Below are 24,448 nucleotides of genomic sequence, written 5' to 3'. Positions count from 1 at the left end.
CCTGCTCCCCCCATCACAGCACGCACTGCTGTGCTAAGGGTGAGCCTGAGCCGTGCTTATCACTGTCAACTCAGCATAGACAGGGCTTTGTTAGTGTTTCCTTTATTATAAAGCACTGAAATAAGTTAAATAAACAGGTGTGAGGCTGGACAGTCCCCCAGCCAGTTCCTCCACTGCCCCTGGGAGCAGTGGAGATGAATACAGGGCCCTTCTCGCTGAGCTTATGAAGTGCATCAGTCAAGGCAAGGCCCCCTGGTCCATATGGGTCCCCTGCCCATAGGGTTTGGGCTGATCCATACAGTGCCTAGGTGAGTCAGTGTGGAGCCCCCTGGCCAGCGGGGGAGGAAGGAGAAGGTGGCTTCTGGTCCGTCTGTATAAAACACAGGAGGGTCAGGACTACTGCATGGAGCCCTGGGAGAGAAGGACCTAGTTCAGGGTGAGTCTGTGTGAAGAGCTCGGCTACTGGTGGCACCCAGGGCTGTCGGGCCCCGAGAGCTCAAAACCGGGGGAGGACTGTGAGTTGGGGCCCAGCCCTCAGAAGCAGAGAGGCCAGGCCCTCCCGCCCCACCATGGCCATGCACCTTTTGGTGGCGCTTATAGTTGTCCCAGTGGCCCGTGGTATAGGCGCAGGTGGCACAGCGGAAGGGCTTCTCGCCTGTGTGCCGCAGCATGTGGCGTTTGAGGTTCATACTCTGATTGCAGCTGTAGTTGCAAAGGCTACACCGAAAAGGTTTGTCCCCAGAGTGGATCCGACCGTGACGTTTGAGGTTGGCCAGGTTACCACAGGCATAGGGGCAGAGGGGGCACTTGTAGGGTTTCTCTCCCGTGTGGACGCGCTGGTGCCGTTTCAGGTTGTCCAGGTGAGCAGAGGCGTAAGGACAACGGGCACAGCGGAAGGGCTTCTCACCACTGTGCGTCTTCATGTGCCGAGCCAAGTGGTTGGGATAATGAGTGGCAAAGGGGCAGAGGCTGCAGGCGAAGCCTTTGTCACTGGGGCCCTGGGGTCCCCCACTGGCACTACCTCCAGTCTCTCCTCGCATGCAGCGCCCACACGTGCCTGCTCCCAGCCGACTGCCCTCCCCCTCCTCCAGCTCTTGCCCACAGTTCCGGCAGGTCCAAGGGAACAGCAGCTCTGGCAGTGGTTCTGACCCAGTCCCACACAGGCCTTCCCCTTCACCCCGCAGCTGCCCACAGTCCGGCAGGAAGCTGGCACCACCTGGTGACACATGGAGGCTCAGATCTGGAAGCAGCAGGGCATCTGTGGGGACAATGAGACCTGGGCTATGAACGCAGGTACCCCCGAAGGCCACCCACCCATGTCCCAGGTTCTTTAGTCCTGGCTTTTTACCTTCGGGTCGCCGAGGCACTGCCCCCTCCTGCTCTGCGGGACTGGGAGGCCGGGCAGGACGTGGAGCACAGCAGCGGAAGCCACAGGTCGGGCAGGGAGGAGTGGGGGGCCCTGCATGGGTGCGCTGATGCCGCCTCAGGTTGCCCAGGCTGCTGCAGGCAAAGGGGCAGTGGGGACAGCGGTAGGGCTTCTCGCCAGTGTGGGTGCGGGTGTGTCGTGTCAGGTTGACGAGCTGGGCTGAGGCGTAGGGGCAGCGGCCACAGCGGAACGGCTTCTCCCCGCTGTGTGTCTGCATGTGCCGCTTCAGGTGGCTCGAGTAGTGGGACACGAAGGCGCAGAGGCGGCATGAGTACAGTAGCCGTGGGGGCAGCGGGGGCCCCCCACCCGGTCCTCCTGCCCCACAACACGGCCCCTCACCTGTGGGCCCCCCACACAGCTGGCAGGCTGGGCCTGGCCTCTCACCCCTGGCCTCCCCTGGACCCCTGGCTGGCTCCTCAACTTCACTCTCCGCACTTAGTGCGCGGCCGCCCCCAGACTCATCGTCGCTCAGCCCGTAGGGAAGCCCAGGCCTGGCCCCCACAGAGTCTCCTGGTGAGACAGACAGGAGAAGAGACATCAACATGGCAGAACCAGACTCAAAACTCCCTTCTCACTTGTAGCCTCACCACTTGCTGGGCTCCACCCTTCAATTCAGTGACCCTAGACATTCAACATGAATTAGCTACCTCTGAGCCTGGACTAACCCAGTGACGACAAGAGTTGTACAAAGGTCCACAGAATGGAAAAAAATGTGTGGTTCACAGTGGAACACCGATTGAAATCAATCAATAATTAAGTAACTCTAGGGATAAGAAAGCAAAAATACACAAGGCAGAGGCCTGAGACGTTTTTCTAATTCATCCACCAGTGAGGACTCAGTTTTTAATTTATAATCAGCTCCATACTACCTCAAGAGGCAAAATTTGGAGAGAAGCAGCAGCAAAGTAATGCATGTAATGCTACTTATAAGCCTAAAGGGTGGATTCCGTTTTATGTGTATCCCTTCAGTGGCTCAAAAGCATCTTCCAGAATTGGTATTAAGTGGATAGGTAGTGCAGCAACTTAGGATGGGGTGATGCTAAGATCACAGGGAAGACTGTGAAGGATATTTGAGGGTAGAGATTAAAACCTCAGTACAAAAGGAGTTTATGTTGCAGGTGAAATGGACTTAGAAGTACCAGCATGAATGAGGTTGCTTCCCTAAACCTCTTAAACTCTTAATGAATGAATGGGCTAGGGAGCAAGACAAGGTTATTAAAAGGGCATTTACTTGTAATCAGTTGCTCTTTGTGATTCCTCCACTGTACTATTCATAACATCTTTGAACCAGGCCCCAAAACTTCACCTCAACAAAGTGAAGGACCATCAGACAAATGAAGAAATCTAGCTCAAATCTAAACTTACACTAAACCAGTCGCACTGGCAGGAAAGCGTGTTTTCCTCACAAGCACTAAACCTAACCCGCCTTCTAAAGGCTGGGATTGCCACTTTCTTAAGTGCCCCCAAACCCACCTTCAGAGTCTCTCTCGAAGCCCATGAGCTGGTCGCTGTTGCGGTCACCTTCCTCCTCTTCCTCTTCCTCCTCTTCTTCAAACTCCAGATCCTGGCCTAGTAGCAAATCACTCTCCAATACCAGGGCCCCGGGTCCTTCGTCGAGGGAGTCTTCGGTATCCACTGAAGAGGGGAGGGGGCTTGTAGATTCTCCCTCAGGAACCGAGCCCATCATCCGCACCCGGGGAGCAGACCCTCGCAGACCGTACTTCCCGCACTCGCAGACCCTCTCGGGTACCTTGATGGGAAGCTAGGAGTCCAGATCGCCCACCCCATCCCTCAGGAGTCGCCCTCCACCCAGACCCGAACCCTCGCCACTGACCCCACCCCCGCTCCTCCCCACCTCACGGCCCCTGACCCCTGACCTTTGACCCCCTCGCATTTCACGGGCTGCGGGTGGCTTTGCTTCCTTCGGGGCATCGTGACCGGCTCCAGCCCGACGCGCCTCCGGCCTGCGGCCGCCTGGCCCCGCCCTCCCAATTCGGCCCGCCCGCCCTTCCTCTCAGGGCCCGCAGGCAGCCCCCATACAGCGGCGCGGGCCCCGGGCAGCCCCCGGCCCTGGCCCCGGCGCCCAGCTCAGGCCGCTCCCGCCGCCACCGCCGCGTCCATTCATGGAGCCCCCTACCCCCCTATGGACACCAGCTGGTACCTCCGTACTCGCTTCCGCTTCCGCTGCCGCAGAGCCACACGGGACGCGTAGTCCGTGAAAAGTAGCAGCGGCTAAAGCGTCCACAGTGTGACCAGGAAGTGATTGTGACGACAGCAAGCGGAAGAGCCAATCAGGAGTCAGGTGGAACCTGGCCGGTAAGGAGGAGAGGTCGAACCCTACCCCTAGCTTTTGAGTCTACCAGCCTTTGACTCCTTGCAGGAGGAACAAGGAAATCATTCCTAACTCTAGGAGAGGGTGAGAATGAGCTGCGACGGCAGGCTAGCCTGTCAGCAGCTCAGGGAGTTACAATACCCAGGCCCCTTCTCCCCAGCTTACATTACTACAAGCAGGCAGGTGCGCGCACACATACACACAAACAACCGCGCGCGCGCGCGCAGGAAAAGGGCTACGTAGATCCTACTCTGGTGGGAATTAAATACGCAGCCAGGGCACCCTGGGTGAGTGAAGATGGCAGTAGAGAAAAAAAGGACACCATGAGCACGATTAGGTTTTGGCCTTTAGTCTGAAAAAGTTGATTGAAAGTGTACAACAGAGAGCAGGTGCAAGCGGCTAGGGGCCATGGAGCCGCCAATAAAAAAGAATGTCCTTAAATAAAGTTCACAGAGTAAAAACCAGAACCACCAGTCCTTCCCTCCAACACAACAGAGCACAGGCACAGAACCGGTGATGAGCCCCAAGGAGCAAGGAGGAGGCTGGGGAGGACAGCAGAGGCTCCCAGGCTGCTGTGTGGAGGGAGAGCCCTCTTTGGAATGGGCTGAGCCAAGCCACCCAGCTCTCCCTGCACACCTGATAACCACTGCTAAGGCTAAAGGAAAAAGACAAAACTCAGTCTCAGTCTGGAGGGCTCAGAAAACAGTCTAGGTGGGCAGAGATCTTGACAACCGCTAGTCCCGCTTGGCCTTCTTCTTGTCACTGTTGCCATTTTCTTCAGCCCCCTCAGTAGACAGCACCTCCTCCAGTTTCCGCTTGCCACTCTCTGGCTGAGGCGCTGCTGTGTTTCGGGGCTTGAAGCAAATGATGATGCAGGTCATGTTGTCACACCCTGTACCGTCCCCAGAAGTGTCTGGTGCCAGGCATTGATCCAGCAGCTACAAAAGGGAAGGGGCAGCTCAGCTGCAGGGTTTGAAAACTTTCTGGGAACCTAAAATCTCAGAGGGCTGGCCTTGCTGAGACAAGGTGGCAGAAGGAAGGGAACAGGCAACAGGTGCCACAAAACAGGCTATAAGCTAGTCCATAAGGTATAAGGATAAGTCAGGGAAACGAGGGAAAGTGGATCTTTCTAGTCAGAGTTTAGTATGTCAGTAAATAGTGATATTCCCAGGCTCTGATTTTAACTCAGGCTAAAAGAGAAAATTTTGGATACACAAACCAAACACCCTCTTCCATCCTGGGACTTACCTCTTCCACAATGGATGACAGTAACCGAAGCTCCCCATTTTCATCACGCTGGCTGATCTTCGACTGAATAAAGTCTATAACTTCCTGGCTGCTCATCACATTCCTGGGGTCATAAACAACAGTAAAGAATCTTTTTTAGTCCCACCAAGGCACAGTAGAATATGGATCGAGGTGACAAATGCCCCATGTGTGCGTGCTCAGTTGCTCAAGTGTGTCCAACTCTTATGGACCCACCAGGCTCCTCTGTCCATGGCATTCTCCAGGCAAGAATACTAGAGTGGGTTGCCATTATCTCTTCCAGGAGGATCTTCCCAAACAAGGGACTGAACCTGTCTCCTGCACTGACAGGTATATTCTTGACCACTGCGCCACCTGGGAAGCCTGACAGATGCCCCAGGCCAATGTAAACACCCACAGAGACTGCTGTCAGCTCTGCCTTCCCCTTGGGGATCTTGACACCAAGTTGCCTATGTAGGCTCTAATTTTGGAGCAACCGGAGAAAAGGGGCTGAATCTAGTCATTAGTAAGAAGATAAAGCAGCTCAGAGCCCCACATGAGAAGTAACACTGCAGGGGAAAAAGGGGATTTTAGGGTGTTCTGCCAGTGCTCACCATATGCCATCACAGGCAATGACCATGAACTCATGATCGTCTGTGAGAGTCAGCACCTTGATGTCAGGAAGGGCCGAAATCATCTGTTCCTCTGGTGGCAAGTTCTTGTTTCTCTTGTAAAAGTGGTCTCCTGAAGTAAAGGAATGGTTGGTTGATGAGTAAGTAGTCTGAGCACCTCCCACAGATTTGTGTTTTGAGGCCAGTCAAACCCTGCCATTCATTTCTTTTCTTTACAAGTTCTTCTATCTAGTGGGATGAAGTGAGTTTTAATTTTTCTGGTTTCAGCCCTGTCTTTAGATTGCTGAACTTTAGGTCAGTCACTAACCTGTCTTTTTCAATACCTATCTTACCTATTTCACAGAGACGTTTAAGGGACAGAGGTAGTAGATACAAAAGTAGTTTGAAAAATAAAAGGGCTCTGAAGATTAAAGTTTGCTATAGGCGTCTAGAACAGAGAACAAGACCCCAGAAGTCTTTCCCATAGTTTCTTGGCACTTACCAATGGCTCTGGAGAGGTTGAGGCCACCGTTGACTCGCCCATCCATGGTAACCTTGCCCCCAGCATTCTTGATGCGTGCTAGCTCCACTTCATCCTCCGGTTTGTGGTCATAGGACATGTCTAAAGCTTTGCCGGCCTCAGATACCACACAGCGGGAGTCTCCTGCATTGGCTACAATCAACTGCTTCCCTCGTATCAGAGCCACTACTGCTGTTGTACCACTGTCAGAGCCAGGCTTAAAAGGAAGAAAGGGAGCATCATAGCAGCTCCTGGATAACAGTTCTCATCATTCTCCTATATTTTCTCCTCTCCCTAGGACCACCAAGAGGGCTTTAACAGACAGAAGGAGCACAGATTTAATCTTTCCAGAAACTACAGCATGCTCTCCCCCCCTTTTCTGAGACAATTCTACCCAAAAGACCTAGTTCCCCTTGTAGTAGAGTAAATCCCCCCATGACCACTGACTTCAATGCGAAGACAGAAAGGGGACCCTTCTCCCAAAATCACAATCAGAATTCACCACACCTAGCCTCTTGGCTTTCTCAGATTCACTGCCCACCCTTTCCCCACACACCTCCTCTTTGCCTTCCATCCCAGGCACCATCATCTCTTCTTCTTCATCATCCTCTTCAGCCTCCTCAGTATCATCCTCGTCTTCCTCATTCTCTGCCTCTTCACTGCTGTAGCCATCTTCTTCCTCACTGCATTCCTGCCAGAGGGACGACCCCAGGCTACTGAGGCTGGGGTGACCCCCTTGCCCCTCCCCCTAACGCACTCAGAACCAAGAGGCCTTTACTGAACACAGATTCTCAAAACACTAGTAGATGCATATATATAAGATCCTGATGGAAAAATGTGGCAGAAGGGAGAGAGGGCTAGCATGGATATACTGGTTTCCTGAACTAGGTTCAGTGGTCACTAGCAGGAAACCTTGGGGAAGGCCAGGGCTGCTAGCCAAATGCACCTTCCAGCAACATGACCAAATAAGCTGCCCCAAAAAAGAAACACCCAACTATCCAAAAGGAACACCATCTTGTTATCTCTCTAGGAGACAGACTCTGAAAGGCTAGAACTAAATCTATTTGTTACAATGTCAACAAAAGAAGAGGTAAGAGGGCGCTAATGGTACCTGTGTTAGCAGAGATAATGAATTTTTAAAAAGCTTAAACTCTATTTGCGGGATGCTGTCAAAATAGGAGACAGAAAAGAGTAGAAAGCAATTATGCACCGCAATCAACCAGGCCCTCTCTACAACTTCAGCATCTGTCTGACCCCATGGGCCCTTACCTCGCTGTCTTCCTCTTCCTCCTCCGCCTCATCTGACTCATCCTCACTGTCCTCAAAGAACTTGGACTTAGCAACTCGAGGCAGCTTGTCGGAGGCTGAAGAGCAGGAAGGCCCAGCCTCACCAGTGGGAGTGCCAGGCTCCCCACCTTGGCCTGCCTCAGTCCCACATTCCGAGTTGGAGGAAAGGCCTGTGTGAGCCTTGGCTGTGGGGCCATTTTCCTCTGCAGAAGTTTCCCTAGACGGGTCCTCGGGTCCTGCCTCCCCATTGAGGCCCTGGGACCCTGGCTCCTCGCCTGTCCCAGCTCCAGATTTGCTGTGGGGAGCACCCTTGTGACAGTTCTGCCCGTAGCGTGTCAGCAGCTCTTCAATAGTCATGGTAGCCTCTTCATGCAGCAGTGCAGCCTCCTCATTGTCCACTGCAGGGGAGATGCTACATCAGCGCCCCATGCCAGACTCCTCCAGGAAGCAGCCCCTTACTACCTCCATGGCCCTTGTGACCTGACTTCCGACTTACTTGCCCACCACCTCCCCGTCTCGAGTAGCTCCTGTCTCTTATCACAACTCAGAAAAACAGCCCTTTGCTTTGCTTCCTTTTCCTCAAGCAACATCAGCCTCCAGATATTTCCTTTGGTCTTTGTGTTTCACTCCCTTCTTAGTCAAAGGAATACTAGTCACTGTATGTGTCGCCTATCACCTCTCATGTTTTATGGGTAAGCTGGAAACCCTGTTCTGACTGAGGACCCAGGAAGTCCACAATGCCAGTCCAGGCCTAGGGCCCAGGCTTAATGACTGGCTGGTATAGCTAACAGCAGTTCTAATCTTAAAAGAAAAGATCACATAAACATTGAAAGGAACCAGAAAGACCCCATTACAATGGCAAAAGATAATGTATACAAAAGTGCTTACAACACTATGGACTCAACAAAGGTTAATCCTCTCTCCTGTTCATGACCACCTGTAGTACAGGAGATTCTTTAACGTACAGGGGATTTCCCAGGTCTCAAGGAAGCCATCTTCTCTCAGAGTTGACACGTAATTTATATATGTATATTAAAGAATAGTTCTTTAATATGCCTATTTCCTCTCAAACAAAAGGTGCCACACTCACCATCATCTTCATCAGCAACTTTTTCTTTTTCATCCTCATCTTCAGTGGGTCGCCCTGCAATCTGTGCCAGCTCCTTAATTACTTCCTCAGTGGTTAGTTTGGCATCAATAGCCAAGAAGGCATCTTCCAAAGCCTAAATATAAGCAAAATAGAATAAAGCAAGTGTAGGAAAAATTATGCAGGTACAAAATGAATTGCCTATACACAATCCTGGGCACAAGGATGGGATGCAAATCAGAGTGATCCACCAAGCTGTGAGATAACTCAGAGACAAACAGTTCAGAGACTTGGGAATCAATAAGACACTCTAAAAAGGACCAAGTGGGAATAAGCTCATTTTAGGTGCAGAATTCTTTAAGAAATATAGTAAGCAGCAGCTGGGTGGCAATCAAAAACGAAAAGCCAAGGATTGGGGCGGCAGGGAGGTGGGGAAGAAAAAGAGAAAGTCTGCAGAAGTGGAGAATGAACAGTGTGGGAAGACAGACCTTCTGTAGCTTGCCTTCTTTGTAGGCCTTCTGATCTTTGATGATATCAGGAAGATATTTGGCACAGTACAAGGCAACTTCCTCCCCTAGAAGAAAGGTAAAGTCACCCAGAGCACAGCTTTGCATACACAGAAAGTGATACAATATCAACACACCAGTGAATCCCAAAGCTTAAGGAGATGAATATCTTAGCACATCTGAACCTATCTGAACGACAATGTTCTGGGATGTTCTGACCAAGAAAATGGATTTTACCATCACCTCTCTCGGAGCTATGTTAATACTGCCCATGTGTTTTCTCACCTGTATACTTAGTTTTCAGTGAAAAAGAGACAAATGTTAATATAGGGAAAGGCTTCTTGTATTAAAACAAGGCCTGCTGAGATTATGAACAAATCAAATATCCTACTGGGAAAAAGGAATGGCAGAATAGAGAAAAACAGCACTAGGCAGGAAATGATATCTGAGGACCAGAACTCTCGGGAAAAAAAAGAACAAAGGACCTGGAATTGGGGTTCCCAGAATGTACCAATATGATCTGCTAAAGTTACCTCCATGTCCATCATAGACAGAAAACATGGCTGTCTCACTGTCCAGCTCAGGAATACAGTTGTGAGCATCCTACAAAAAAGAGCATAATTAGCATTTCTTAAGGTCAAAGGATATTCTTCCTCGTGCATCAAGGATCGCCTTCACATCTTAATCTCACTAAACCCTTCCCTGGCTGACCTACATGGCCCAGAAATAAGAAGATGGGATGATAAGAACAGCACAAGGGTGGGAGAAAGGAAGTGGGGAGGAAGGGGGTAAGGGAGGGAGAGAGCAAAAGGAAAGGAAGACGGGAGGGAAGAAGGGAAGAGATGAATCAGGCCACTACCTCTGCAGTCTAGCAGCCTCAGCCTAGGAAATCTCAGTCCAGATGGCAGAATGTTTGGCTGTTGGAACTCTAGACCTGACCCTTTTGGTTTGTGGCAGCTATGGGAAGAACCAGAATAAAGGATCTTTAAAGTCACTTCCAGACCCATTCTATGAATCAGTGAACTTCAAGGAAGAAAATTTTAGGGAGGATAGCAAAAAGTGACAAAGTGACGCGAAGGTCTTACCTACCTGCAAAATTTCTAGGAGAATCCTAAGACAGCCTGAGTGGAAGTATCCCTTCCCCACCCCCCACCCCAAGAAAAGCACCATCAAAACAGATTACCCCACCAGGCTAGGTGGAGGATACAGTTACAAAAGAAAATCTTTCCAACAAATAGTTATTACACTACACTGTACACAGTACTTGTTAACTGGAATTTACAATTAAATCAGCCACTTCCCAGGTGGCTCAGTGGTAAAGAATCCGCCTGCTGATGAAGGAGACGTGGGTTAGATCCCTGCGTCGGGAAGATCCCGTGGAGAAGGAAATGGCAACCCACTCCAGTATTCTTGCCTAGATAATCCCATGGACAGAGGAGCATGGAGGGCTATAGTCCATGGGGTCGAAAAGAGTCCTCCCACCTCCCACCCCCAGCTGGAACTGAGACACCATTTAATTCTGAAGGCACAGCACATCTGAAAAGAAATTTGCAATGGTCTTACAGGTATATTCTCTACAGACAAAAAGGATGTAACCATTTATTCTGATTAATTAGTAAAGTTAATAGTTCTCCTTTGTCTTTCAGGTATTTAGTATTTACATTTTTAAAATTATATTGATAGAGAAAAGCTGAGTGTATCAGTTCTGCTGTCCCTAAAATAAGACTATGCTGTCATTATACAAGTCTGCTAGAAAATTAAACTTAGGGTTTTAAGACAGGCAAATGAAAACGAGGGACTTTTTATTTCCCTCTGTCTCTAGGAGAAAGGCCCCCAGAAGCTAATGGGGATCCTCAGAAGGCCTTCGATGGCCTGTGTGGTCATCGACACAACTGCCTCTTAGCCTCATCCCTGCGATCTAAAGAACCCCACACCAAAGTCATCTTCCTTCTCTCCCCCACTTTACCAATGACTCTACCACCAGCCATGCTGACTTACCATCCCTCTAAGCCAGGGTTTATCATACTGCTCCCCCCTCTCCTTTCACCAACATCTTTCTTGCCTTTTATGATCGTCTCTACAGTGGTTCTCAGACTTTAACGTGCCTCAGAATTCATTCATTCGTTCATTCATTCATTCATTCAAATATTTGAGTATCCATTATGTGCTGTGTCTGATTAATTTCAGCAAAATAGCTATGTCACATTAATGTTGATTTTAGTTCTGTTGTTTTTGCAGTTTGGTTTGTTGGCATGGAATTTATGTCCAGGTCTATGTTTGTACACAATGAAGTAACAGTAAATTAAAATCATGTCAGTGAATACTAGAGACTCACAAATACTGCTTTCCTTAAAAAAAAAAAAAAAAAATCCATGGATGATCTCCAAGATATTTTGTTAAATAAAGCAAGCAAAGCATATAATAACATATTTATTTAGTAAGCTGCTTTTTGTGTAAGAGGGAGTACAAGAATAGACATCTGTCTTCTCATACTTTTAATACTACAAGGACACACAGAAAACTAATAAAAATAAACTGCATGAGGGTGCAAACAGATGAATGGGAGCAAGAGGGAACCATGGAAATGTTTAGCTTTTCAAAAGTAAATTAAATGTCTTTTAATTGCACCTTTTTGGTAGAGGAGTTTAGCACTCTTCCTGTCTACTACTTCCCACTGGACAAAAGAATCAACTGGTCTTTCTCTGTCCTGCAACACCACTCTAAATCACAGCTGTATTGTCTCTTTTGAACCCACACCTCTATTCTGAACCCACACCTCTGACTTCTCATCGCTCCTCACAAGATCATGTGATTCTGAAGCAGATCTAGCCATGAGTGAACACTGGAAAAATAATTATCCTCTACAGTAATCAAATGGACATTAAAAAAAAAACAAACAAAGAATTATCTTTTTGTGCAAATTAGAATGATGAAAAAGATTAACAGTATCCAGTAGTAATAAGAGTGAAGACAAAAACACATTCTCGTACTCTGATCAACAGGAATATAAATTAGCAGTTTTACTAGAAGGCAATTTGGTAATATGTATTAAAATGTGCATGTCTTCTGATCTAGAAATTTGACTTCTAGATTTATCTTATGGGAGTACTAACAGAAGGATAAAAAGATACAAAGAATGCTCATTATAGCATTACTTACAATAAAAAAATTATAATCATCTAAATTTCCATGAATAGATCACAAACAGTACATCTCTCCAACGGAATATATGCAGTTGTTAGAAATGATGAATATGCGTTCATTTAGAAATGATTTCACAACATATTAAGTGATAAAAAACAAAACATAAATTATCTGTATGAAAGAAATCTGTAAGATTGCATACCAAAGAGTGGAAGGTGAGATTTGGGTAATAATTATTTCTATAATATGGCATCAGAGTATCTGCATTATTCATATTCTCACAGGACAATCATGAGGATGATGTAAAATGAATAGAAATTCTTTGGAAACTGGGATGTAGTACATAAGTATATACATGTATTCTGCTCTGAATGTCATACCCAGTTCACATGTGTCTTCTCTATCCTTTTTCTCAAAAAGGAATGCCCACAATAAAGATTCACTTCCTGCCTTGAAGTTTTTTCTCCTCCACTTTTTGGTAAGGCTTTGGATCTATGTCCCTTGGAACTGTTCTACCTTCTCTAAGCACTTCAATTCCCCCCTTATATCTTCAACCATAGCCTCCCTACCTTTACCCTTGTCCTTCTGTCTGTCCCTTTCTGAGTCAGAGCTAAGCATTTCAACACTGTCTCTTAGCAATCTAGAAAAACTCATCCATCCTTGTATAACCTGACCAACTGCTTTCTTTACCCTTGAATCTAAGCCACTAAGTATTGCCAGTCATAAAAACGTCATGAAATCATGTTGACTGCAGTGACTATTTCCATTTAGAATTTTTTTTTCTATTCTGCACTGACTCTTAAATATATGAACCACAGTTAGTCACAAACCTTTTCCACTCTACTCAAGTTCTCAAGGATATTTTCTGTTCATTCTTAGAAGAAAAAAAGGCTTCCCTGGTGGCTCAGTGGTAAAGAATCTGCCTGCCAATGCAGGAAACACAGGTTTGATCTCTGGGTGGGGAAGGTCCCCTGGAGAAGGAAATGGCAACCCACTCCAGTATTCCTGCCCAGGAAATTCCACGGAGAGAGGAGCCTAGTGGGTGGGATACAGTCAGTCCATGGGGTTGCAAAGAATCAGACGGGACTTAGTGACAAAACAACTACTTAGCAGATGAGCTAACCTCTTACTTTACTTAGATTGAGGTCTTATTTCAAGATATACCTCAACTTCCCTAGGAAGATTTCTAATTTCTCCATAGCAGTGTCTAACCTCTCCTTCACGTCTTCCTCAGAAGCAGTATTTCTTCTCTTTCTAGATAACATTTCCTCTCAAACACAAACCCTTCTCCCTCAAGATCATATGTCACAGACAGGCAATAACCATAACAGCAACCCAAACAGCCATTTTGCAGGCTTCGTTCTCCCCAACCACTGTATGAAATTAAATAGTGCAAACCATGTCAGCTTTCTCAGAAGTTCTCTTGGGTTCTGTGAAGAACTGTAATTCTATACCTCCAATTGTCTGTTTCCACAGGATGTCCCTTCTCCACCTCAAACTTAACATATGTAAACAGGAACTTAGCAGTCACTGCCCCCAGCAACAACAACAACAAAAATCACAGCTTCTCCTACATGTCTTATTCCTGTGGATGGAATCTTAACTCTCCTAGGCAACACCTAGTTATCAGTACTCCCTGACTTCCATCTATCAACATCTATCAGAGTTCTGCCAACTTCCCCCTTATAACTATGATCCTGGATTACTTTACTGAATATTTTAACTCCTCTCCTGTCTCTACTCTCTATCTCCTGTAGTCCAGCCCACATACATCCAGTTGCCAGATTAATCTCCCTAATATGATGTTTTACTGTCGGGCCCTTCAGTGAACCCTACTGCATTAGATTAATTCCATACAACTTACTGGCAATTAAAGGCACTCAATAATCATTTCTATCCATCTCCATAACCTATAGTCTCTTTAACTCATACCATTCCCCAAAAGAAACTACTCTTGGCACTCCTGATACTAGAATACTCTACCCTGGCATAGTAAGCATGCCTACCTCAATCTTTCCTCCTATCTCTTCTAATATTTTTCCTTCTCTCACTTTTCTCCTTCCCATTTATTACCATTTATACTGTTTCCTAAAGGTCCGTTAGTCTCACCACCTCCAAGAGATCACACCAATATTCTGTGATCATTCCCCTTCTGAACTCTCTTAATATTGACTGTCTGTACCAATAATTTGGCATTCAGCATATATTATCTTGTATTGTTATCAAAATTCCATAGGAGAAAAGTGTCATAGGTCCAAAACAGCATGAAAACAGGCTGTTTTACAAATATCTTAGGGATAACTCCTCCTTCGTTTACTGTTCTAAACCTAGAGATGTGTCCTAACACATTAACCGAGATGATCTGAAAGAAATGATGTAGAATACACAGGTCACCTGAATCGGGACTCTCAGGTCTTGCCTTATTAGATCATGTATCACACAGCCCCTCTGACCATCCAGACAAACAATGGATCTGTTATTAATAAACTGCTTACCTTTCCTGTGGGCTTCCCTACTGGCTCAGACAGTAAAGAATCCACCTGCATGTGGGAGAGCTGGGTTCGATCCCTGGGTTGGAAAGATCCCCTGGAGGAGGGAACGGCTACCCACTCCAGCAGAACTGCCTGGAGAATTCCATGGACAGAGGAGCCTGGCAGGCTAAGATCCACATGGTTGCATAGAGTCAGACACGACTGAGCAATTTTCACTTTCACTTTATTATTCTTAAGGTTACAAATACATCCATGAACGCTCCTTTGTTACTGGATCAACCATTTAGATTTCTGATACTTAAATTTATCTAAATCTTTGCAACTCAAGGAAAAAATTTTCAAAGTGGTTGGAAAGAGAACTACATTTTTTATTTTTAAAAGTCATGTATTACTGTCTGATTGTAAAAATCACATGCACATATTACCACTGTGTTACAGACTGAATGTTTTATGTCCCCCCAACATTCATATATTGAAACTTCATTGCCAATGTGATGTTATCTAAAGGTGCCGACTGTGAGAGGCAATTAGTCATGAGGAAGGCGCTCTCAGGAATGAGATTAGTACTCTTACAGTAAGAGACACCAGCGGAGTCCTTTGCCTGGTGAGGACACTGCTAATCCACTGTGAGCCTTCTCCAGACAACCTGATCTTAATCTTCCCATTAGGGTCTCAAAGAGGTACTGACACACCTATGTTGATAGCAGATTTGTTCACAATAGCCCAAAAGTAGAAAAACTCACGTGTTCACCAAGAGATGAATGAATTTTTAAAATGTGGTATATATGGGCCAAGGAATATCATGCAGCTTTAAAAAGGAAATTCTGACACATGCTACAACATGGATGAACCTTGAAGACATGATGCTAAGTGAAATAAGCCAGCCAGTACTTTGGTATCCAGAGCAGTCAAATTCATAGACAGAAAGTAGAACAGGAGTGGTTGCTAGGGGCTGGGTACGGGGTGGGAGGGGGATGGGGAGTAGTTTAGTGGATATAGTTTCAGTTTTGCAGGATGAAAAGAGTTCTGGAGACTGGTTGCACAACCAAGTGAATTCACTTAACACTACTGATCTGTACATTCTAAATGGTTAAGATGGCAAATTTTATGTTATGTGTATTTTACCAGACACACTTCCTACCAAAAGCCCATGCTCACATGGCATCACCAGTGAGCTCTACCAAATATTTTAAAAATTAGTATGAATTCTTCACAAACTCTTCCAAAATAAAGAAGAGGAGATAACACTTCCCAACTCATTCTATGAGGCCAATATTATTCTGATACCAAAACCAGACAGACACCACAAGAAAACTATAGGTTTAATACCATTAAGATAGTTCAGTCACTCAGTTGTATCCAACTCTCCGCAACCCAATGCATTGTGCTTCCCCGTCCACCACCAACTCCCAGAGCTTGCTCAAACTCATGTCCATTGAGTTGGTGATGCCATCCAACTATCTCGTCCTCTGTCATCCCCTTCTCCTCCTGCCTTCAATCTTTCCCAGCATGAGGGTCTTTACTCATCAGTCAGTTCTTTGCATCCGGTGGCCAAAGTATTGGAGCCTCAGCTTCAGCATCAGTCCTTCCAATGAATATTCTGGACTGATTTCCTTTAAGATTGACTGGTTGGATTTCCTTGCAGTCCAAGGGACTCTCAAGAGTCTTCTCCAACACCACAGTTCAAAAGCATCAATTCTTTGGCGCTCAGCCTTCTTTATGCTCCAACTCTCACACCCATACATGACTACAGGAAAAATCATAGCTTTGACTATATTTGCCAGAAAAGTAATCTCTCTGCTTTTTAATATGCTCTCTGGGTTTGTCATAGTTTTTCTTCCAAAGAGCAAGAGTTTTTTAATTTCATGGCTGCAATCACCATCTGCAGTGATTTTGGAGCCCAAGAAAATAAAGTCTGTCTCTGTTTCCATTGTTTCCCCATCTATTTGCCATGAAGTGATGGGACCAGATGTCATGATCTTAAGTTTTCTGAATGTTGAGTTTTAAGCCAGCTTTTTCACTCTCCTCTTTCACTTTCATCAAGAGGCTCTTTAGATAGCAATACTCACTAACTGATCTACAAATTCAGAATAAACCCTATCAAAATCCCTGGTGCCTTTTGCAGTGAAACTGACAAACTGATCCTAAAGTTCATACAGATATACGAGGGACTCAAAAAGAAGAAATGAAAAAAAATAGCTATAGTAACCAAGACAGTGTGGTACACAGATCAATGGAATGGAATGACTAGTCCAGAAATAAACCCTTATATTTATGGTCAACTGTGCCTCTTGAGAAACCTATATGCAGGCCAGGAAGCACGTTAGAACTGGACATGGAACAACAGACTGGTTCCAAATAGGAAAAGGAGTACGTCAAGGCTGTATATTGTCACCCTGCTTATTTAACTTATATGCAGAGCACATCATGAGAAACGCTGGGCTGGATGAAGCACAAGCTGGAATCAAGATTGCCGGGAGAAATATCAATAACCTCAGATATGCAAATAACACCATCCTTATGGTAGAAAGTGAAGAGGAACTAAAAAGCCTCTTGATCAAAGTGAAAGAGGGGAGTGAAAAAGTTGGCTTAAAGCTCAACATCCAGAAAATGAAGATCATGGCATCTGGTCCCATCACTTCATGGGAAATAGATGGGGAAACAGTGAAAACAGTGTCAGACTTTATTTTGGGGGGCTCCAAAATCACTGCAGATGGTGACTGCAGCCATGAAATTAAAAGATGCTTACTCCTTGGAAGGAAAGTTATGACCAACCTAGATAGCAAATTCAAAAGCAGAGACATTACTTTGCCAACAAAGGTCCAACTAGTCAAGGCTATGGTTTTTCCAGTGGTCATGTATGGATGTGAGAGTTGGACTGTGAAGAAAGGTGAGTGCCGAAGAATTAATGCTTTTGAACTGTGGTGTTGGAGAAGACTCTTCCGAGTCCCTTGTACTACAAGGAGATCCAACCAGTCCATTCTAAAGGAGATCAGTCCCGGGTGTTCACTGGAAGGACTGATGCTAAAGCTGTAACTCCAATACTCTGGCCACCTCATGCGAAGAGCTGACTCATTGGAAAAGACTCTGATGCTGGGAGGGATTGGGGGCAGGAGGAGAAGGGGACGACAGAAGATGAGATGGCTGGATGTCATCACCGACTCAATGGACATGAGTTTGAGTAAACTCCGGGAGTTGGTGATGGACAGGGAGGCCTGGCGTGCTGCAATTCATGGGGTCACAAAGAGTCGGACACAACTGAGTGACTGAACTGAACTGAAAAAATGATGCTAAGATAATTCAAAGAGAGAAAAGAACAGGATCCTAAATAAATGATGCTGGGACAAACACATATCCAGATGCAAAAGTATGAAGTTGGACCCCTTCTTTACACCATACACAAAAATTAATTCCAAATGGATCACCTAAATGGACTTCATCAAAATTTAAAACTCTGGTGCCTAAAACAGGTTTGATACCTGGTCAGGGAACTAAGATCCTGAATGCCCGCATGCCGCTAAGCATGGCAAAAAAAATAATAATAATAATAAGACAAAGGATATGAATAGACATTTCTCCAAGAATACCTAAATGGCCAATAAGCTCAAGGAAAGATGTCAAACATCATTAGCCATCACAGAAATATAATCAAAATCACAATGGAATATCATTTCACACCCATAAGAATGGCTATAATCAGGGGAAAAAAGGGCAACAGGTATAAGGAGGAGGTAGAGAAACTGACACCCTCTTATACTGCTGGTAGAAATGTAAACAGAACCACCACTTTGGAAAATAGTTAGGCAGTTTCTCAAAATGTTAAACATGGGAGTTACTATATGACCCAGCAATTCAACTCCTAGGTATACACTCAAAAGAAATAAAACCTATTTCCACACAAAAGGATTGTTCATAGCATCATTATTCAAAAAAGTCAAAATGTGAAAATCCCAACGTCCATCAACTGATGAATAGATAAACAAAATGTGCATAAATGGAAGATGATTCAGCCAAAAAAAGGAATGAAGTAGTGATTGATTCATGTACAACCTGGATGACCCTTGAAATGTATACTTTAAATGGACATGGCACAATAAAGTTGTTTAAAAAGAATCTGAATATACATTTTCAAGGACTACACATGATTAAAGCTGATATACTCCATCTTTGAACTAGATCTAGAGGGAAACAGAAAACTCCACTGTAATTGGTACTGAGATGACAATGTGTCATTAAGCATCAGAGATGCTATTAGTTCAGTTCGAAAGATCTGTGCTTCCAGACAGCACAAATTTAATGATAGCTAATAATGACAAGAACTACCGATCTGATCTTATTTCTACACTCAAATTCAAGCTGTACAATTCTAAGTAGATAACCCAATAGAGGGTGGTCAGGGGTTGAGAGGAGTATTAACTGCTAGAGGACTAGGCAATAGAAATAATTTATGTAAAATATTGAAATCTTGAAAAATACATTCTGACTATAACTTACAACTGTTTGAAAACTTATAAAGAAAGAGTAGGAAACAACTTCTCTGTACTCAAGGGCATACATTTGATATCATTTCATACTATCTTTGAATTGTGAAGAAAAGGTACTGCATGCTGATCAAATGAAAAGAATGCCCTTCCATGAAAGTTGCTTAACCATGTCCTAGACAAAGGAATTCTGATCTGGTTCAATAAGTAAAAAGTGCTTTAAGTCACAGAGATGAGACGCTAATCTGAGGATCAAACAATAAATGCTCCTCAGCTTCAGATGCCTGCTCTCCAGTGGAACCTCACAGCATGCCTGTGATATTTCACTTTATATTCCCCCTATTAATATAATGATTGAAACTGTCATGCATGTAGTTTAAGAACTTTCTGCTCAACCTTATGTACATTCAATTCTAGATGACCCATTCTGACCATTAACAAGCCAGCTTCTATATGGCAACGGCTATCCAACTCAAAATTATATGTTATGCATTGATGCTGCCTTTAAAAGGGGGTAAATATAAGTGTTTATAATATACACGTGCACACTATGTATCTATAAACATATATATCTTCACTTCCTAACTGGAAACAATCTTGTCACTCAGAGACCCTCATAACCAAAAACTAAAATTACCCTAGTCTCTTTGACACCGGAAACTCAAGAGCCTTTCCATAAATATTTCTCAGTCACCCTTCCAAAACATACCTGTTAACTCCCAAAATACAAGCTGGAATCAAGGTTGCAGAGGGTAATATCAATAACCTCAGATACGCAGATGACACCACCCTTATAGCAGAAAGCGAAGAGGAATTAAAGAGCCTCTTGATGAAGGTAAAAGAAGAGTGTGAAAAAGCTGGCTTAAAACACAACATTCACCCTGGAGAAGGAAATGGTAACCCACTCCCAGTATTCTTGCCTGGAAAAGTCAATGGACAGAGGAGCCTGGCGGGCTACAGTCCATGGGGTTACATGACTGAACATGCATGCATGAGGGTGGAGGGAGATGGGTTGGTAGCAATAAACTGGTAGAATTAATTAAAAAAAAAACAACAACTCAACATTCAAAGAACTAAGATCATGGCATCCGGTCCCGTCACTTCATGGCAAATAGATGGGGAAACAATGAAGACAGTGACAGACTTTGTTTTCTTGGGCTCCAAAATCACTGCGGATGGTGACTGCAGCCATGAAATTAAAAGATGCTTGCTCCTTGGAAGAAACCAATGACAAACCTAGACAGTATATTAAAAAGCAAAGATATTACTTTGCCACAAAGGTCCGTATAGTCAAAGCTATGATTTTTCCAGTAGTCATGTACAGATGTGAGAGCTAGACAATAAAAAAGGCTTTGTGCCAAAGAATTGATGCTGTTGAACTGTGGTGCTGGAGAAGACTCTTGAAGAGTCCGCTGGACAGCAAGAAGATCAAAACAGTCAATCCTAAAGGAAATCAACCCTGAATATTCACTGGAAGGACTGATACTGAAGCTGAAGCTGATGGTCCAATATTTTGGCAACCTGATGCGAACAGCCAACTCACTGGAAAAGATTCTGATGCTGGGAAAGATTGAAGACAGGAGAGAAGGAGATGACAGATAATGAGATGGTTAGATGGCATCACCGACTCAATGGACATAAGTTTGAGCAAACTCCAGGAGATGATAAAGGACAGGGAAGCCTGGAGCACTGCAGTCCATGCAGTCAAAAAGAGTTGGACGCGACTGAACCACCACCACCATCACCAGCAGCTTAAGGGTCCCTCCAAATCATTGAGAAGGTAGAAGGGAAGGGAACATCAACTGTAGTAATCTGATTACCCCTCCTCAAAACACCCTGGTTCCACAGCAAGGGGGCTAGAGAGGGGCAGAAAGTATAAAATGCCAGCTACTGGTAGTTCCCATCTTGCCTCAAGAGAAGGGATAAACAGTACTCTCTAAGGCTGAATCTATGCATCAATCAGGATTTCAGTACCTTTATTATGTGTGTCATTATGATAAACTCACCTTAACTAAATCATTAGGACTAAGCAAATAAGGTCGATAGAATTGATAAACTGGTGGAATTAAGCCCCAAAGGTTAAGAGGAACAGGAGTATACTTTCTGAAATGCTAAGAGGTAGCTCTTCACTCAAGAGGTTGAAGTCAAAGTTCTTTTCTTGCCATAGCAAAGAAACTATTATACTTTAGGGAGAAAGGAAACAAAGCCAGAAGCAAATGTTATGGATGCAGCAGAACACGAGCCCAAACAGGACTTCAAGAGGATCTGATTAGGTATATTTAACTATTCAAACAAAGGGAAATTCAGAAACAGTATAATAAGATTTTAAAACCCCAAGTGGTTATCTCTCAGGAGGAAGATTAGGATTTAAGGAATAGTCTAGCAAGATTTCTACAAACCAAACAGCTTCTCATGAAACACTTATATTCCAATTACCAGAGGAGAAACCAAAAATAAAAGGAAATGCCCTACAGAGAAGCAAACAGTACAGAATCACTGGACAAATGACTTGGAAAATTGAATATCCAAGCAACTCAATTCATGAAGAAAACTAGAAAGAATATCAGAGAAGTGGAAAAAACACAGCAGAGAGGAAGAGAGGGAAATACAGAAGGAGAAACTCAAAGGAAAAGCCTTACTCTGAGACAGACACCTCAAATCTTACAATATTAACAGAAAATGCCATAGAACTGGAACCTCCAGACTACCAACTAACCCGAAAACAAGACTGACATTAAGCCTTTCCTTTCAAAGCTCCATCAAGATATTTCCACCAGCCAGATAACTACTTTTTTCCAAGCACCCAACTGAATTGGTAAGCTCCATACAGTGCACCATAGAGAAACATAAATGCTTCATTTCAGGTTGATACAGATGAGAACAGTGTGTCAAACAATTTCTATCCTACAGATTCTTTTCACCAAGGTACAGCTATCCTAATCTCTTTGGGCCTCAATTTCTAAGCTGTAAAATTTGGGAGCCAAACTTGGTGAGACGAACTATAGGATCCCCTCTGTTTTTCAAGGTTTTACACCTAATGATAAAGTCTGCTAGAGGTATAAAATTTGAGTCTGAGAACAAACCATTTAAGTTTATACTGTCATTCCAGAGCTAACCACAGGGAGGAGCGAGGGATTTGAAGAAATTCCCAAGGGAGACAGTATTTGCCTGCTACCTGAAGCCCACCTAGTTTAAGTGGATAAACCCCTCCATCCCAGACATAATTAGAGCATTTCCCTGGCTCCTCTGCCTAGACCTCACAATACTCTTCACAAAAACAGGTCTTACACATGTCTTTCTCCCTTTCCCTCCTACCACAGTTTTCTCTATTCTCCTTTGTAGTTTCTTATCCATTTGCCCAACACTATTCCTTTTAATCCAGAATTTTCCATTTTATCAACAGTGCAATTTTCTATAAAAGGATAAGTTTTCTGTAGATTAAGATTAAAAAGTTTTTTTATAGAAAATCAAGGAAATTATAAACTACAACAAGCACAGGCAAATGACAACTACTAAGTTGTAGCGGTATTACCAGTAAGAAAATAATTAGGCATAATTTTAAAAGAAATTAGAATGACTGACACAATTCAAGTTTTCCAAAGGCTAGGAAAGGCCCTGAGTAAAAAAAAGACTGACAATTCTTGGAGGTCAAGTCAAGCCTCTGAAATTAACATGTGGTGCCCAGAACCAGGCAACTAGGTAATATGAATTTGAAACAGACTATTCCCCTGGCTTCCTTTCACTGTCAAACTCCTAGTCCAGAAAGAGCTCTCATACCACATTTTTTCTTAAAGTACAGTCATTCACACCTATCCGCCTCTCCAGAGCAAAAGTCAATGGATAAACAGTCCCTTTTTTCTTTACTCCTACACTAAACCTCACACCGTTTACGAGTCTGGAAAGCTGGGCTGGCACGAGAGGATGGCGCGAAGGCACGGGGAGGTCGGTCAGTTGGCGGAAGGTGCCTCTCCCCACATGGCTGAGCGCTCGCCGCCAAGCTGGCCACCGTCACACGGTCCCCTAGCCCCAGCAGGTCGCTCTCGGCCCCAGCCCCGCTCTTGCTGTCGCCTCACAAACTGCCGCTGCGGCCACAGCCTCTCGTTTAGGACCCTCCCCCGGGGATGACCCCATCCCCCTCTCCCTTTCTCCGTCGGGTTCCCGCCCTGCAGCCGCCAGCCCATGGGCCCCTCCCGCCTCACCTCCATGGAGACGCGCCAGCCTTGCATGGCGGAGAAGCCGTAGGGCAACGGCAGGCGCGAGGCGCCGACCCCGTCTCCAGAGCACTTCACCGTGTTGGGCTGAGAGAGGTAGGCACCCATAGCGGCGGCTGACCGGCGGCCTCAGGGGCAGGCGAACGAAGCGCGACCCGTGCCGGCGCCGGAGCCGGGGCCCCGGGTGCGCGCGTGGCAAGAACTAGCTAAACTGCACGACCGACGCAAGGTGCCGGTGAAAGGCGCGAGGCGGGCCAGGAGGCGGTAACGGGACGGGAGCAGAGAGGGAGCGGAAGCGGAAACGGCGCCGCTTCAGACCCCGCCCAGCCGGCGCGGCGCGGCGCGGCGCGGCGCTGCGGGCAGTCATTTCCTTAGCAACTCGCCCCGCCCGCGGGGACAACGGCCCGCCCAACCGCCGCTCCCGCGAGATTGGCGTAGTCACGCCCACCAACGGCCGCGGCCAGCCTGGGGCGGCCTGGTAGGTTGCTCCCAGTTAGTACCTCTCACTAACTGTTCCCCGCTGTCCCCCGCCTCCGCTCTCTTAGCCTGGTCTCTCGCGTTTTGTCTGAGGCTCTTTTGTGTGGAACTGGGCACTTCCGGTTCATCCTCTAAAGTGTCATCTCTCTCTCCGCCGCGCCCTCGGACTCCACAAATCCTCCCGATGCGGTTCAATTAGAGTTGACTAGTATTAATAATTTGTTCTGAGCGCATGAAGTACCCTTGTGAGGCCTATGCGAGTAGGATGTGAGACAGTCTTTCTGACCAAAGAAAATGAAGACCTCTCTCTGTGACCTAGTCTGTGCGGGTGGAGAAGAAATGAAAAGGGAATGGAAGAGCTATTGGTTGAAGTCCTCAGGATGCCCCAGACGTGCATTATGCCCGGGGAGAAGGGAAAAATGTTACGGGGTTGCAGGGGTGAAGAAAGTGAACTGCTTTGGGGAGGGTTTTTGAGGAAGCTGCTTGCCTCGTTGGAGAGTGATTTTAAGTAGTAACGTTAGATAGGATAGAGAATGGTCGTAAGTGCCAAAATGAGTGGCTTGGACTTCAGTGTTATCCTGGTGGAGCCTTTGGAGTTTATTGGTCTTGTCTTTGTGTGCAGTTTGGAG

At 45.6% G+C, this 24,448-nt stretch overlaps 2 protein-coding genes across 4 annotated transcripts; both read right to left on the bottom strand.

Moving 5' to 3' along the window:
• Positions 1 to 83: 83 nt before the first annotated feature.
• Positions 84 to 3,668, bottom strand: ZNF513 (zinc finger protein 513). Of its 3 annotated transcripts, none has more exons than XM_040224374.1 (4): positions 3,588 to 3,668; positions 2,900 to 3,061; positions 1,349 to 1,936; positions 84 to 1,258 (listed from the first exon to the last, which is right to left on the bottom strand). In XM_040224374.1, exons 2-4 carry the CDS (start codon positions 2,922 to 2,924, stop codon positions 432 to 434), a joined length of 1,440 nt encoding a protein of 479 aa, XP_040080308.1. In that variant the 5' UTR covers positions 2,925 to 3,061; positions 3,588 to 3,668; the 3' UTR covers positions 84 to 431. The 3 variants fall into 3 exon arrangements, with proteins under 3 accessions (XP_040080308.1, XP_040080306.1, XP_040080307.1); XM_040224372.1 differs by lacking the exon at positions 3,588 to 3,668 and adding an exon at positions 3,304 to 3,415; XM_040224373.1 differs by lacking the exon at positions 3,588 to 3,668 and adding an exon at positions 3,177 to 3,276.
• A 418-nt stretch (positions 3,669 to 4,086) lies between these two features.
• PPM1G (protein phosphatase, Mg2+/Mn2+ dependent 1G) lies at positions 4,087 to 23,718 on the bottom strand. The gene is made up of 10 exons (XM_040224371.1): positions 23,331 to 23,718; positions 9,548 to 9,617; positions 8,997 to 9,082; positions 8,512 to 8,644; positions 7,404 to 7,819; positions 6,691 to 6,825; positions 6,117 to 6,351; positions 5,618 to 5,747; positions 5,007 to 5,109; positions 4,087 to 4,696 (listed from the first exon to the last, which is right to left on the bottom strand). The coding sequence occupies exons 1-10, from the start codon at positions 23,448 to 23,450 to the stop codon at positions 4,493 to 4,495; spliced, it is 1,632 nt and encodes a 543-aa protein (XP_040080305.1). The 5' UTR covers positions 23,451 to 23,718; the 3' UTR covers positions 4,087 to 4,492.
• Positions 23,719 to 24,448: the final 730 nt, after the last annotated feature.

This window comes from Oryx dammah, unplaced genomic scaffold (genome assembly GCF_014754425.2).
Source record: "Oryx dammah isolate SB20612 unplaced genomic scaffold, SCBI_Odam_1.1 HiC_scaffold_25, whole genome shotgun sequence".
NCBI classification, from domain to species: domain Eukaryota; kingdom Metazoa; phylum Chordata; class Mammalia; order Artiodactyla; family Bovidae; genus Oryx; species Oryx dammah.
The sequence above is the reverse complement of the archived record's forward strand: the minus strand, read 5'-3'. Positions and strand labels throughout refer to the sequence as shown.